Genomic DNA, 16,976 nt, shown 5'->3' with positions numbered 1-16,976 from the left:
AAGGGGAGGGTAACCTGATGAAAATACAGGTAAAATTAAAAAATGGGTTAATGTAGGATCAGCGTAAATGGGTGGCTGATGGTAGGCAGAGATTCAGTGGGCCAAATGGCCTGTTTCAGTGCTGGATGTCTCTATGTCACTATAAACAGGTATGAAGAACCAAATTGCTATAATTTGCTTCCCTTTCTTAGATTACGGTTTGGTCATCTTTGATTCATAAGTTGGAGTTCACATGTTGGCATTGGAGTTCGGAGTTCAATTTCGGCGTCATCTGTAAGGAGTCTCTATGTTCTCCCTGTGGAATATGTGTGTTTTCCCCTAACATTCCAGTTTCCTCCCACAGTCCAACAATGTACCAGTTAGTAGGGTAACTGGTCATTGTAAATCGTCCTATGATTAGGCTAGGGTTAAATCAGGGCTTGCTGGGCAGCATGGCTCGAAAAGCCCGAAGGGCTTCATCTGTGCTGTATCTCAATAAATAATTTTTTTTAAATGTTCCATGCATAACAACTAATTACTAAGTCCATATAAAATTTGGGACACTAACAAGTATATCCAGAAAATGAAATAGTATATGTTTCATCAGTTTGTGTTTTGTATGTCATGCATTATTTCTTTTAAGCTGACAGAATAAATTAAATGATTAATTTCTTCATATCACACATTTCATGCAACGTAATGTCCAATGAGGACTCTATTACTAAGTGGCCTGCATTCGGCCAATAAATCTAACTGTTGTAAGCATTGCCTGAGTTTAGTCAGAACTCAATTTACTCACAGATTACAATATGTTGGCCAGTTTAAAATGGTAGAATCAGTATGAATTTTCAGGTTGTTTTGTTCATGTAATGTACATTTTTAATATACTAAATTAAATAAATGTAACGCACTGTGAGGTTTCACTGCTAATGTAATGGTTTCTCTGTAGCAGCAGTGTTTGGATTATGACTAGAGATAATGGGGGCTTAGGAATGTGCGCCATCCAATGAGAGACGTGTTGTTTCTTTCCCGTGCGTCTGAGAGAAGGTAGTCACGGTCTTTTGTTGGCGAGAGAAGAAGAGAGAAGATGCAAGTGGAGAGAGTTGGTAGACCGCACAACTGTGCGGGCTTGGAATGAGGGTCCAGGGGTCGATGACACTCAGAGGAAGTTGATGGGGAACCAATGGATGGAAAATCATGAGCTTCAATGCGCACTTTAGACTGTTTAATTAAAATGGGCCCTTTTTCTTTTTGTTTTCTTTACTAATCCTATAGTCAAATTAAGAATTATAAAGCTCAATCATTTAATTGCATATGGTGTACTGTCTGATATTTTGTGGTACGAATTTGCAACTGAGCAACATATCATGCAGCATCCACACAAACAAGATTTCTCAAGTTTGGCTGTGCCAGAGGCTGTCTTCTCCTAGACTAACACAAGCTAGCTGAACCTGGGGGTTACATAAAGAAATAAGAAAATTAAGCTATGGAAATGTTCAACTTCACCTGTATCAAGGATTTAAAAAATAACTAACAATTGATGCATAATTTTTAACCATACTGATATTTTTATAATAGGTATATCACCAAATAGCTGCTTTAAAGTAGTTACTTTCATCTATGAAAAATCTTATATGAGGAATTATATGGACAAGAAATTACTTGCATCGTAAGTGCATCTATTTTTATAATATGTTTAAAATAGCAAGCAAATTCAATGAAAGCAATAGAAAACTCAAATGATTTGAAATAAGAAAATACCTCACTTGTTTCTGTTCATTTCCCAATAGGTTATGAATCCACTTACGTGATCAAAGGTTGTAGGAACTGTTGTATTTTTATCTCCAAATTGTGTATTTATATTGCTCTGTTCTTGGATATTTTTTAATTCTTTAAGTGTCGTATCTCCAGACTTCAGCATTCTTGGATTTGACTTGAGAAGCAGAGTATCCTTGCGTATGTTTACCATGGATTCTGAACTTGAATTCTGTAGCTGTCTAATAGTTGGTGTTGTTACATTTGTATATGTATTTGTGTCTTGCTTTTGGGCTTCATCAAACAAGTCGACTTTTTTATTACTGCGTTCCCTCTCTTGTACATTCATTGGAGTTTTTACATTTATATTAGCATTTGATAAATTTGATGGTTTTTTGGAATTTTCATCTTGCTTAGTTTTCTTCTCATTAATTCTTGAACTTAAGGAATTACCTTGCTTCAGTAGCCTGCTTTTAAATATGGGTATAATCCTGGAAGCCTGGTTAGTTGAATTAGAATGCATTTCCATCTGATGGTACGTGCCTGAGCCAGCAAACTGGATTGTTCCTTTTTGCAAATTCTGGAAAACCACTTCAGGTTTTTCTGTTGATTCGAATATACTTTTACATAATCCAGTAGCACGTATTGGTGCTGCATCTAAATTTGCTTTTCTATCCAATTTCTGCTCATTGTCTAAAACTGTGGTCTTTTGACTTCCATTAATTGAACAAATAGAAGAGGTTTTACTGATAGTTATTTTGGCAGTTGGAATTTGTATTAAGTTATTCTTGAAGATAGGATTAGTTGTCAGATTTGGAGGCCTTGCCTGAACTGCCTTATTTAAAAAAACAAAGAAAGAGACATATCATCATGTTAGCCAACAGGTAGACACTATACAAGTATTTATATTTATTGAAATGATTCACCAGATGAAAATCTATTTGAAGGAAAAGTTGGACGAAAGAATGACAATGTTGTTGTAAGCTAAATTGCCACTCCCAGCGAGTAACTATTGATCCCTTCAGTTTAACAAAACTTTTAAAATCGATTAACACCTATCAAAGTTGCTGGTGAACGCAGCAGGCCAGGCAGCATCTCTAGGAAGAGGTACAGTCCACGTTTCAGGCCGAGACCCTTCGTCAGGACTAACTGAAGGAAGAGTTAGTAAGAGATTTGAAAGTGGGAGGGGGAGATCCAAAATGATAGGAGAAGACAGGAGGGGGAGGGATGGAGCCAAGAGCTGGACAGGTGATTGGCAAAAGGGATATGGGAGGATCATGGGACAGGAGGTCTGGGGAGAAAGACAAGGGGGGGGACCCAGAGGATGGGCAAGGGGTATAGTCAGAGGGACAGAGGGAGAAAAAGGAGAGTGAGAGAAAAAATGTGTGTATAAAATAAATAACGGATGGGGTACGAGGGGGAGGTGAGGCATTAGCGGAAGTTAGAGAAGTCGATGTTCAGGTTGGAGGCTACCCAGACGGAATATAAGGTGTTGTTCCTCCAACCTGAGTGTGGCTTCATCTTTACAGTAGAGGAGGCCGTGGATAGACATGCCAGAATGGGAATGGGATGTGGAATTAAAATGTGTGGCCACTGGGAGATCCTGCTTTCTCTGGTGGACAGAGCGTAGGTGTTCAGCAAAGTGGTCTCCCAGTCTGCGTCGGGTCTCGCCAATATATAGAAGGCCACATCGGAAGCACCGGACGCAGTATATCACCCCAGCCGACTCACAGGTGAAGTGTCGCCTCACCTGGAAGGACTGTCTGGGGCCCTGAATGGTGGTAAGGGAGAAAGTGTAAGGGCATATGTAGCACTTGTTCCGCTTCCAAGGATAAGTGCCAGGAGAGAGATCAGTGGGGAGGGATGGGGGGGACGAATGGACAAGGGAGTCGCGTAGGGAGCGATCCCTGCAGAAAGCGGGGTGGGGGGGGAGGGAAAGATGTGCTTAGTGGTGGGATCCCTTTGGAGGTGGCAGAAGTTACGGAAAATAATATGTTGGACTCTGAGGCTGGTGGGGTGGTAGGTGAGGACCAGGGGAACCCTATTCCTCGTGGGGTGGCGGGAGGATGGAGTGAGAGCAGATGTGCGTGAAATGGGGGAGCTACGTTTGAGAGCAGAGTTGATAGTGGAGGAAGGGAAGCCCCTTTCTTTAAAAAAGGACATCTCCCTCGTCCTGGAATGAAAAGCCTCATCCTGAGAGCAGATGCGGCGGAGACAGAGGAATTGCGAGAAGTGGATGGCATTTTTGCAAGAGACAGGGTGAGAAGAGGAATAGTCCAGATAGCTGTGAAAGTCAGTCGGCTTATAGTAGACATCAGTGGGTAAACTGTCTCCAGAGACAGAGACAGAAAGATCTAGAAAGGGGAAGGAGGTGTTGGAAATGGACCAGGTAAACTTGAGGGCAGGGTGAAAGTTGGAGGCAAAGTTAATAAAGTCAATGAGCTCAGCATGCGTGCAGGAAGCAGCACCAATGCAGTCGTCAATGTAGCGAAGGAAAAGTGGCGGACAGATACCAGAATAGGCACGGAACATAGATTGTTCCACAAAGCCAACAAAAAGGCAGGCATAGCTAGGACCCATACGGGTGCCCATAGGCACACCTTTAGTTTGGAGGAAGTGGGAGGAGCCAAAGGAGAAATTATTAAGAGTAAGGACTAATTCCGCTAGACGGAGCAGAGTGATGGTAGAGGGGAACTGATTAGGTCTGGAATCCAAAAAGAAGCGGAGAGCTTTGAGACCTTCCTGATGGGGGATGGAAGTATATAGGGACTGGACATCCATGGTGAAAATAAAGCGGTGGGGGCCAGGGAACTTAAAATCATCGAAAAGTTTAAGAGCATGAGAAGCGTCACGAACATAGGTAGGAAGGAATTGAACAAGGGGGGATAAAACCGTGTCGAGGTATGCAGAAACAAGTTCGGTGGGGCAGGAGTAAGCTGAGACAATAGGTCTGCCAGGTCTTCCCGGTCAGGGAATTAAAATATCCTCTCATATCCCCTTTGCCAATCACCTGTCCAGCTCTTGGCTCCATCACTCCCCCTCCTGTTTTCTCCTATCATTTTGGATCTCCCCCTCCCCCTCCCACTTTCAAATCTCTTACTAACTCTTCCTTCAGTTAGTCCTGACGAAGGGTCTTGGCCTGAAACGTCGACTGTACCGCTTCCTAGAGATGCTGCCTGGCCTGCTGCACTCACCAGCAACTTTGATGTGTGTTGCTTGAATTTCCAGCATCTGCAGAATTCCTGTTGTTTGCGTTTTTAAAATCGATTCATTGTACTGGGGGAAAGTAACTTCAATAAGAAAAAGTGATATGCTGACCTGTTCAGAAAATGAAGAACATAGGCAGGACACACCAGAAATTCAAATGGCAAATATATGTATAAGAGTGAAATGCCATGAGTACATTGTACAGTTAGTTAGAAGCACAACATAATGGAGTGACCGAACCAAACATTAAGCTCTTTGTTTCCTATTAGAGTGTCCAAGAAATAACTTCATACATACATAATTTTGGTCCTGGTATAACCTTTTTGGCAATGATATTGCAAGGGGCCTCCTGATGTAGAAAAAGCATATTTCTAGTCTTACCTGAGAAACACTGAATTCATTGGTAGCATAGTAGGGTTTGCTGGTTATTTTTATTGGTAATCCACAGAGACTAGAGAATGTTATTTTTAAGTCAGAAAAGAAAGATGTTAGTACTGATTCCAAGTCCACTCTCGGGTAAAACTGAACAGGTTCACTTCTAATACAACAAAAAGGGTAACTGAATTATTATGTTAAGGATGTTCACTGTGATAGTATTTAGCACATATTTACGAATCAGATATGTAAAGACTCCAAATTTTTTTAACTTCTTTATGTCCACTGATATAATACTTTCAATAAATATGCTGTACTACTCTTCAGTCCATAAATTAACCTACCAGTTCAAATCAGTTTTCTTCTTTTTAACAGAACTGAATATCATCCTAAGTAGGACATCATTGAAAATCATCTATGTCAAGAAGGAAACTTACCGTCCAATGTATCACCAGAGTACTACAGCCTCATGAAAATACTAGTTAGTAAATCAATAATAGTAATCTGAAAGTTTACGTAAACTAATTACACCACTGTTTACGCTTAACAGAAGTAATTATGAAATATACATGGCTCTTCATAAACAAAATATTCTTGCTTTAATTTCTTCATACTCGTTAGCTACAGATGTCTGACAGGTCATGATATCATACTCTTCTGTACAGTATAGTAGAAGGATTCTATGGGCTCTGAAAACTATGCTGATGAGAATGGAGAGAATACCTAATAAATGAGCTCACCTCCCTAATATCAACACAAAACTCTTGAGCTAGAAAATTCTGGAGCTGGGGTTCAAACTTCCTAACAGTATTGCCACAGGACTGAAGTCAATTGTCAGTAAACATCTAAAGTAAGAACAATTAATACTGGAAGCAGTTAGGTCTAATGGAGTATGCGGAGGCAAGAAGTTACAGTTTCAGGCAAGAAGTATCAGTCAGATCTTTTGATGATCGGCAAAACACCAAAGGTCACTGGTCACCCAGGCACACTCTTCTATTGAAAAACTGGATCCCAGCAGATCAGCAAGTCATGGGACAATTTTCTGGATGAAATTTCACTTCACTACGTTTGTTACAGTGTAACTATGGCAGTTGCAAGGGTCCTGATGGAGTCTCAGAGGAGGCCAGGAGGGAAAATTAAGAAAAAGAGATGAAGAGAACATGAAGGATTGGAGCAATTGAAAATGCTCCAGTGAGGGGGAGGGGGGAGGAAGTTGTTTGAATATGGAATTCAGGAAACTGAATTGCTTCCATTCATGGTAAGTTCTTGGTCTTCTTTGTTGCAACTAATCCTGAAGTCTGACTTCTATAAACTCAGACCACCATGGGTCTTTATAAATGGATAAAGAATGCCTCTTGTTTATCATTACCTAAAATGCCAGATGATGCAATGCTGGCCAGCAAAGAATGCACACATCTTGGCTACGATGCTGGTGCCTCGTTAATGTAGATAATGGCCTAACCAAAATTGTGCAGACCATTTTGCACTTCTACGTAGGCTGTGCTCTACTAAATATCTTTCAGCATGAACATTATTTGGTTAAAATCCCACAAATCAGCACCTTAAAGAATACTGAACTGGACAATTTTGATTACTTTCCTTGAAGGAGTTTGTTTTATACTTTATAATTTAACAAATAAGTTTTGCATGGATTTGGAATATAAAACTGTCTATAATTTTAATATAATCTTTTTATATCAAGGATACGTAAACAGCTTCTCTCCAATTAACTTGAAGTACACAGTATAGTAAAGAGCCATGTCACTATTAATCTCTGGGAGATTATAACCATACTGCAAATAGAAAGAATAATTAGTACCATTCATTATTTTTAGTCAATTTAGAATAAATTTATTATTAAATAAAGTAATAATTTTTGACTTGATATTTCAGCCTTATTTTGTTGGTTAAGGTAATTTGCAGAAAAATGAAAATAAGAAAGACACTTCTTTCAAGACACATAAATGTAGTTTTTGCTTCCCATTAATAAAGGTAAGGAATCCTTTGCTGCATTACTGTTTATTACTATCGACCATACAAGTCTCTTACAATGGAGTTCTTTGAAAAGGCATTCACTTTTGACAGTTAGGAATTCGAAAAATCATTGCTTGGAATAAGTCTTTGTACGAATATGAAAAAACATATTAAACATTTGTTAAAAGTGAATTCAAGTTACTACTGCCTATTATCTAGAAGATGGCCCTCTACTTTGGTAGATCTGAACTGACTCAAGTTGTAAATTGTTCAAGAATGGAATCGGTACTGAAATAGCTCCTCTTCATTAGTGCAGTCATGGCAACACAACCTATTTACACAACAAGACAGTTCTTGTAACAAAAGTTGAGTAGAGCTGTTTTTGGAATCAGATGCTAACAATGAAGAGCTGCATTCCTAGGTGCACTAGTTAAAGATAACTTAAGCCAATGATCAATGACACTTTCATTTTCTATCGATGAAAATCAGGAAGTGTAGGTCTCAATTTCTTTATGATTTAGGTGATAATCTTTCCACGTCGGCAACCACTATGTCGAGAATAAACGATTTATAAACTTAAAGTTACTGTTTTGATTACAAAGAATAAACTCAATTGATTTCCAAAAATGTGACCAAAAGCATAATGAATTAATACAAGAAAATTTAGCTAGTCTGATGTTCAACAAGAGGTTTTGAAAACATAAGTATCTAAGTGGAGGTTGGAGAGGATATTTCAGAGAGAACATTGCACCAAAGAGGAAAGAAATTGCAAATGAGGTTGGCTGCATGAATATTGTACGTAGACACTTGAAGCTGCAGGAGCAGCAAACAATAGAAAACTATCAAGCCATAAAAACAATGTACAAGCAGGTATTTTAGTTGGGATTGTAGATGGATAGAAATATGTAAACAATTGTGTTGTAACATTTAACATACGAGGTGCAAATAGATGTTTAGTACACTGCAGGCCTGTAAAGAGGAACACAGGGGTTCAACATCAGAGTGTTCTGATGGATGTAATGTGTATTTAATGTCATCAGGAAGGGTGAGGGCTCTTTGCTTCTGCCTTTAATAGAGGTTTCTCTCCACCAACACACTAATTTACCTGGCTGAACTCATGATGATATTGAATATATTCTCCTTCAACTCCATTCACTTTCTCTAAATCAAATATGCTGCTATAGATTCAACCTACAAGTGTTGTCTTGTGTAACACATGCAATAACATTTACTTCAGTCCCTCTTGGTGTCCACTCTTTCCTAAATTTGTGAAGAAGTAGAACATTTTATTGTTTTAGCTGCTAATTTCTACTTGCCGTCACATGACACTTCTGACGCTTTCTTCCCCATCCTGGACCTGTCTACACCTCAAGGGAGAGGGTAGCCACAAACATCCGTTACAAGCTCACAGACTCCCACAGCTTTCTTGACTGTACAATACTTCCTCATACCCCTTTCCTTGTAAGGACTCCATCCATTCTCCCAGTATTTGGTCTCCATCACATTTGCTGAAATAATGATACATTCTGCATAGATGCCTCTGAAATGTGTTCCCTACTGCGAACTTCCATTGTTGATGGAGACCTTAACTGCAACTCATCTATTTCCTGCGCCTCTGCTTTTGTTCGTCTTCTCCTGATGTTCTGTTCACAATTCACTGGTCCACACTTCCATCCCTGTCTTTTGGCACTTTCCCAAACAATCACAGAAGATGCAACATCTGTCCCTTCACCTCTTCCTTTCCGACCATTCAGGGACTGAAGCAGACTTTCCAGATGAATCAGAAATTCTCTTGCACTCCTTCCAAACTACTGTATTGCATTTTCCGTTCACAATATGGTCTCAACGCTAGAGAAACCAAATGAAAAGTGGGTGATTAATCTGTGCTCAGTTTCCAGTTGCCTACCACTTTAATTCCTCACCCACTCTCACTGACCTGTCTGTGGTCGTTTGCACAATTACAATGAACAATGCCTCATCTTCTCTCTGGGCACGTTGCAGCATTCTGGATTGACTATCAAATTCACGCTACAATTAACTTGTGCTTCCTTTCTATTTTAGAATTGAGCATTTCTGTGTGCTATTTATCTATGAATTTGGTTCTTTTTCCTGTTTCTATTTGTAATGTCTAATCTTATTAGCAATGCATCACACAGACAATTAAGTACAATATTATTCTAATTGCAGCATTAACTCTTTTGCCCTCACACTATCAGAGGCATTCACTTTGTAAATCCATCCTTCCCCCACCTTCTCTGCTTCTTGTACCTAATTTATTTTCTCTCTTACCCACTTCCGAAGAAAGGTCTCAACCTTAAACATCAACAGTTTTTCCTTCCACACACACTACCTGACATGTACCTGTAAGACTGTTTCTTTTTTAATTTTACATTTCAAACATCAGTAGTTTTTCATTCAAGTTTAACATCTCTATATGTTAATCAGATATAATCGATAACCTGAAATGCTTGGATGCTTGGATAAATATCTACTTCAATAGTAACATTTATAATTCTAATCATATCAAACACTTGGCCAGTTTTTCATAGATTTTGAGAAAAAATACTTGGAGTTAAAATTTTTCAGAGGGACAAGTACCACTCACTTCTTTGCACCTCACATCATGTCATTTTAGAAACTTGACCAGGTGTCTTATGAGTCAGAAGCTCTGGGCAGGTCAAGAAAGGTACCTTGAGCAGTTTGAGGGATGCCAACAAAGATAAAGAGGGGAGCTGTATGCTTGCTTAAGGGAGCGTCATGGAGAAGAAGTGATAGGAGAGTAGGAAAATAATGAATACTGAAGAGTTGGGACAATGATTTGGTTGGGCAGATCTAGAAAGCATGAAATGAAAAGAAAAACAAAATAGAAGCCACAGCAGTATAGTGGTTAACACAACACTATTATAGCTCCAGGTGTCGGAATTTGGAGCTCAACTCTGGTATCCTCTGTAAGAAAGTCTGTACGTTCTACCCGCAAGTGTGTGGGTTTCCTCCCACAGTCTAAAGGCCTACTGACTGGTGGATTAATTGGTCATTGTAAATTGCCCTGTGATTAAGCTAGGGTTAAATAGAGGGGTTGCTGGGCAGGGTGGCTTGTTGAGCCAGAAGGGCCTGTTCTGCTAAATAAATGACCAAATAAACAAACAAACAAATAACTAGATAAATGATTAAATAAATAAATATATTTTGGAAAAGATAAGGCTCAATTTCAGAGAAGCAATCAAAACTTGCAAGGAAATGGACAAGAAATAAAGTCAAGTTACATACTGTAGTAATTATGAGGGCAGGTACTGTTTGGTAATAAAAGGGAAAAGAAGGCCATCAGATTTCTGAGAAATATTCATTCCACAAATTTCCTCCTGACAAAAATAAAGTTAGTTTTGTATGGTTTAAAGTTGTGATATTATGGCCTGTTTAGACCTCGAAAAGATTAATTATTCACTTCTTAATTCGGACATAAAGTTTCATAAGGTGTGGGGACCTTTTCCTGAATATTTCCATAGTTCTTCTTTAGGGTAAGTTTATCCTTTTTTTTAGTATGCTACTATCCCTTACTTTCAGCTTTTTTTTCCTTGTAAGTTATACGTTTTTTTGTTATGAATTATATTATACTTTTGGAGTCCGCATTATATTATTTTTTCCTTTATATATTTACAGTTCTCTGGGGTTGAATGTTCTGATTGATTTTTTTTTCATATGTAAAGTGGTTGGCCTGGGTTTTTCTTTTTTCAGTGGGAGGTTGGAGTGGATATTAATTTTACATAATTCTCTTTTGGGTGCTTTTTTTTACTGTTATGAATTATATATATTGGAGTTGTTTGTTTTGCACTGTATAAATCTCTGTTTTGTTGTTGGGTTCCTCTTTGTAGTTTCACTGTAGAAATGCATAAAAAATTAATTAAAAAAATAAAGTTGTAGAATGAAATTAATAAACTCAATGGGATAAACATTACATTTACTACAGGAATATTGAAGAAGCCCTGAGAATTATTGACAAATTGTTTTCTATGGAAATAAAAATAAGGTAGCTGTTACCATGAACAATTAACTCACATGAGTAACAAATAGATAGATGACTCCACTCTTCTTAAGCAAAAATAATTCATTTTCCTAACATTTCTATTTTCAATCATTGTCAAATAAAATAATGCCTACCATTCAAAATATGTAGCTCAGGAAAACATCAGTTCCATTGTATTTTGTTAACTTATAGCTGCTTTTACAGATAATTCTGTACTATTCTGTACTAGTTGTTGATCAACAATGCATATAACGTGGCATGGAATCTTTTCCAAGGTAAATCAGCACAATTAGCTTTAGGACATATCTTCAGAAGAATGTTGCTCAAAATTATTTTAATTTTATGCAATAAATAAATGAATAAGATCAAGTAAGAATTTCTATGAAATAATGTTAAATATGTTGCCTCACCATACTTTTCCAATGTTTCTGAAAATCTCCATAAGACCGAAAAGGACAGTCTGGTGGAATCTCATAGCCGATGCTGACAATTTGCCCCTTCTTCATACTTCATTTAGAAAAAAGAAATTTGATGTCCAAAATAATCTCATTACTTTCTGAGACATTTCAGTAAGTACTGACACCTGAGAGAAAAGGTAACTCTGCCTAAACATTCTACTGCACCATTTTGGGACTGGAGGAATAAAAAAGGCTGCAGTTACGAGGTTCAGCCCTCAGGATCATGATTAGTGGGTTGCTGTGATAGGATCGTTCAAATGATCAAGGGTAGCTCCTAACTTACATGCATTCTGATCTGAGCTGCTTTACTAATACATGACATGTGAATAATGATAGTCACTTCTAAGACAACTTGGTCTTAGATCAATCCCATCCTCCACACCACCCAACATTATCCTGAGAAAAGAAAAAAAAGGTTAAGTAATTGAATCTCCAGCAGGCATATTTCAATGCTGATCATTCTGAAGTCCACTGATCTTACAGAAATTTCTATTTTTAAATATTTGTTTTCCAGTAATATAAATGGGTTTAATTTTTTTCCAAGGATGAGGGAGAAGTACTTAAGAAATTGGAAAGAAATGGAGCTTCGGTTAAAGTAAGTCAGACTGATATTACAACTCAGATTGTAGCTTAATCAGATAATAGTTCAGTAGGTGCGGTGACAACAAAGCAACTTTATTTCAGATTGTCGATGAAGAATGTATTTGACTGCCTTACTATCTGAAGTCAAGTTTGGTGAAATCAACTTTTATTTAAACAAAGCATCATCTATTGCATATCTATAGCCACAAGAAATAGCTCACAAGAAACATAGAAGCCAACTTTAAAAGCTTCTGCATGTATATAAAAATGTGCCTTTGATAGCCTACATTCAGTGCAGTAAAAATCTGGTAATATGTTACCCCACTTTATGGGAATCCCAATGGTTTATCTTCTTGATCACTCCCGCTCACCCTCAGACTCACTGGGGCCCCATTTTCTGTTCCCACTCTGATGCATCTGGCTCCAGTTTCCATACTCGCTCTAAACCAATTGCGGCTTTGCTAGCTACAGTCCGTCTGACATGTCCCAGTTTGGGTGTCATGCCTCAAAGCTTACATAGTGCTGTTTCCCACTCTCCAATGAAACCTACTGTATTCTGTTTCCTGTGCTACCTTGAAATTTACAAGTTTCTCTGGAAAATGTGGTATTCCACTTTATGAAGAGCCTTCCAGATTTCAACTGCCTTGTGGTTGGAAAAAAAAATTCTTTCTCCAATCTCTTCTAAATATCCTACCCCTTACTCTAAACCTGTGTACTCTGCTTATAGATACTTTTGCTTAGATGAAAGAGTATTCACTTGCTATCATATCTATGACTTGCACTTTTGACCATGAGAAAATTTTTCAAGCTTGAATTTATGTTGTGTTTTTAAAATGCCCCATGCATTTTATAGACCTTCTCTTTTATATTAAGTGTACATTTTTATCATTTTACTCATCCAAAAAGAAATACAGTGAATGGAAAGCTCAACAAAAGATCTAGAAAATGCAAAGGTACTTCATAATAAAAATACTCCAGTATGAACGAACATTCACAATAACGATTTACTGAGTTATATTGCCATCTTGTAAAACTGATAAAAATTACCTGGGAAGCACATAGCACCAATTACTTGCAATAAAATGTTTTGGAATTATAGCAATCCTTTTGCTGTGGAAATTCTTCAGTACTCCTGTTGATATGTCAAAATCTTCAACCTATGGATTAGGTAAGATTTGTTTATTATAATCAACTAAATATGTAAAGTTAATCATTGTGGCCCTGTCCACTGGAAATCAGGACCGAGTCTAGTCTTCCAGTAAATTAGGCAGTATGGAATAATGGAACAGATGTAAAGATACATGACTGACAAGCATTATTTCTAGGAAGCAGAAGAATACAAAACCAAGTTATTACTTTCTCATAACAAACCAAGTATCAACATTGTATGAAAAGTAAACAAAAATTCTAAATGATTACAGAAATTTATATTGAAAAATACTGATATAAAAATATGTCAAGTTATAATAAGTTAAGATTTATAAATTATACACAATAGGGCAATACAAACATATCTTTCATTAATGACTTGGTTGTGAATTGTTGGCAAAGTCCACTTTGTGGGTTCGGTCAGCTTTGATTTCATTAGTCAAGAGGGGAAATGCAGGTCACAGGCAGGTGATGTGATCTTACTGTGTGCCTCCCGAGTTACCACTGAGCCTAGGAGGTGGAGGCCTAGGTAAGCCATCAGGGTTGGTTGGAACATATAGTGCAATCGTGTTCTTTGAATGGAGTTATTGTCTTTAATTGAACAGGAAATTTCAGATATTGTGTATTGTTTTACTTTGTGCTTTAGTTCATTTTGCCTACTTGCAGGTATTTAAGTAAATTGATTTATTAGATTTTTGATTAATAATAATTATTTAAATCTATATTGTTTTTGAATTATTCTGATTATCAGACATATTCATTTTTTTTCAGAAGCCTTGGACTGTAACAAGCTGTCCTCAGTCTGAGACCAATATACCTCTGTGGTCACTTTATTAGGTACACCTGTATACTTGCTTATTAATGCAAATATCTAATCAGCCAGCCAAACATGCGGCAGCAACTTAATGCATAAAAGTATACAGATATGGTCAAGAGGTTCAGGTGATGATCAGACCAAACACCAGAATGGGGAAGAAATGTGACCTAAGCGACTTTGACTGTGGAATGATTGTTGGTTCCAGATGGGATTACTTGAGTATCTCAGAAATTGCTTATCTCCTGGGATTTTCACACACAACAATTTCTAGAGTTCACAGAGAATGGTGAGAAAAACAAAAACATGCAGTGAAGAGCAGTTCTGTGGGGAAAAAATGCCTTGTTAATGAGAGAGGTCAGAGGAGAATAACTAGACTGGTTCAAACTGACAGTAAAGTGACAGTAACTCAAATAACCTCGCATTACAATAGTGGTGGGTAGAAGAGCACCTCTGAATGCATAACATGTCAATCCTTGAAGAGGATGGGCTGCAGCAGCAGAAATTCGCAATCATACACTCAATGACTACTTTATCAGGTACAGGAGGTACTTAATAAATTGGCCACTCCATGTATAAAAAGAGCAAGATCCTCAGAGATGCCTTCTAGTGTTTACCTCCTGATAGGGTCATCCATGGCAGAAAGGTCAAGGTGGAGGCTACAGACAAAAAGCGACCCAACTATGACCTCGATTTTGGAGCTGACTGAAGATGATGCCACATCACAACATCAGCGAAGGCAGAGGAAGTCAGCAACAGTGAAGTGTCCCCAGTCGTCTTGCACTCCATGCCACCAGGTCCTAGCCCCAATCTGTCAATGATCATATGGTGGCTGCCCATGCATCAGCATCCCCACATTAATAAAGTCACATACAGGAGTTCTCCATTAAGGGAATGCACCCCAATATCCCAGACTGAATCCCATGGCGATCAGCAAGTGGCAAAGGGAGAAGAACTGTGAAGTCTGGAAGCCCTTAGTCATGAACTGGGGCATTGGCCGGTAGGTGTTTGATTCAGTTGGCGGGCTTTTGGTCTGAGGGAGAAAGAGCCCTTCGGCAGCTGCACCCAAGGCTGAGCAGCCCTATTTAAGATCCACTCTGCTTACCCCACTGGGGGAAGGGGCTGGAAAAGATACCCTAAAAATAATCTGCTTTGAAACTTTCTGACTGGATTACTGCATCCAGAATGATCAAAAAGGATTGAAGACAAAGAAATATGACCTTTGGAGCTTGGAATGTGCACACTCTGATAGATAGTGCAACCGGTCATCAACCAGAGAGAAAAACTGGCAACCATTTGAGAGAACTGAGGAGATGCCAGATTGATCAAACTTGTCCTTCTGAAACCCATCTGGCAGACAAAGGGAACTGAAGAAGGAGAAGGGTGGTTGCAACTTCTTCTGGAAAAGGAAGGCAGCTGACAAGCCCAGGATCCATAGTGCTCTCTGAATTTCCAATGGGGATCAGTGAACATCTCATAACTATCCATTTGTTGCTTGCCAAAACTAGATGGCAACCATCGTGAGTGCTTATGCATCTACTCGGGATTCATATGACAATGAAAAAGAGGCCTTCTACACTTGCCTAGATGAGACACTGTCAAGCATTCCAAGGAGGATAAGATAATTCTCATAGGGGACTTCAATGCCAGAGTCGGTCAGGACTTCAAATTTTGGAAGGGTACCATAGAAAAGGAAGGCATGAGCAACAGCACTGAGATGGAGAACTACTTCTCACCATATGTGCTAAGCACAATTTTAGCTTCATAAACACTCCCTTTGCCAGAAAAACAAATTCAAGGGGTCTTGGTAGGACCCCCAATCTAAACAGTGGCATCACATTAGATTCCATTAGACTCATGAAAAAGATGAGGGGTCATAAGAAGCAGACCAGGCCGAGATTAAAACTTGAGAGCCTGCTTGACAGTGCCATCCAACAGCACCTTCAGGCCTCGTATGAGGAAAACCTCCACTGGGGATACCCGGATGATAGTAAAGAACACCAGGGACTGCTTAAATCCACTATCCTAGATACCTGCAAAAACATCCTTGGTACAAGTTCATAAAACATCAGGATTGGTCTGAATCAGCAGAGGGTGAAGGAGCTACATATTATTTGGTGGACTGAGAAAGCCCTAGAAATCAAGATACCGACATACTCTGGTGAGATGAGAGGCTTCATCAGTGCCACTAAAGCAGTCTACAGTCCAAGTTGCTGCAGATTAATTCCCGTAGATTCAACAGATGGGAAGAACTTACAAAAGGATCATAAGGATATTAACAACCAATGGAGAGAGCACTTTTAAGAACCTTTTACGGTGATAGCACTGCTGAACCAAATGTTACTAACAAAATCTTCCAGAGACCTATGAGAAAAGACATGGGCGAAACCTCCCAGTATGAAAGAGGTCCATGAAGCCATCAGGAGCCTGAAAAGCAACAAAGCCACTGGTCCTGGCGAGATCCCGGTAGAGATCCTTAAGGAAAGTGGACCAGCACTCCTGCACCACATACACACCCTGCTCATGAAGATCTGGGAATAGAACCAACTATCCTTAGAGCTCAGAGATGCTTTACTGACCATATTCGAGAAGGGACACAAGGAAGATTGTGACAATTACAGGGGCATCTCTCTCCTATCAACAACAGGCAGAGTCCTTGCAT

General features: G+C 38.8%; 1 protein-coding gene across 1 annotated transcript in view; it reads right to left on the bottom strand.

Moving 5' to 3' along the window:
- Positions 1–16,976, bottom strand: part of c1h18orf63 (chromosome 1 C18orf63 homolog) — an 80,343-nt gene that overhangs the window by 27,021 nt on the left and 36,346 nt on the right. Inside the window, 6 exon segments of the mRNA XM_072274400.1 lie at positions 1,746–1,786; positions 1,789–2,569; positions 5,323–5,500; positions 7,024–7,109; positions 11,722–11,818; positions 13,399–13,508. Of these exon segments, the coding sequence (XP_072130501.1) occupies positions 1,746–1,786; positions 1,789–2,569; positions 5,323–5,500; positions 7,024–7,109; positions 11,722–11,818; positions 13,399–13,508 (1,293 nt within the window).

The sequence above is a fragment of the Mobula birostris genome, chromosome 1 (assembly GCF_030028105.1).
Source record: "Mobula birostris isolate sMobBir1 chromosome 1, sMobBir1.hap1, whole genome shotgun sequence".
NCBI lineage: Eukaryota > Metazoa > Chordata > Chondrichthyes > Myliobatiformes > Myliobatidae > Mobula > Mobula birostris.
The sequence above is the reverse complement of the archived record's forward strand: the minus strand, read 5'-3'. Positions and strand labels throughout refer to the sequence as shown.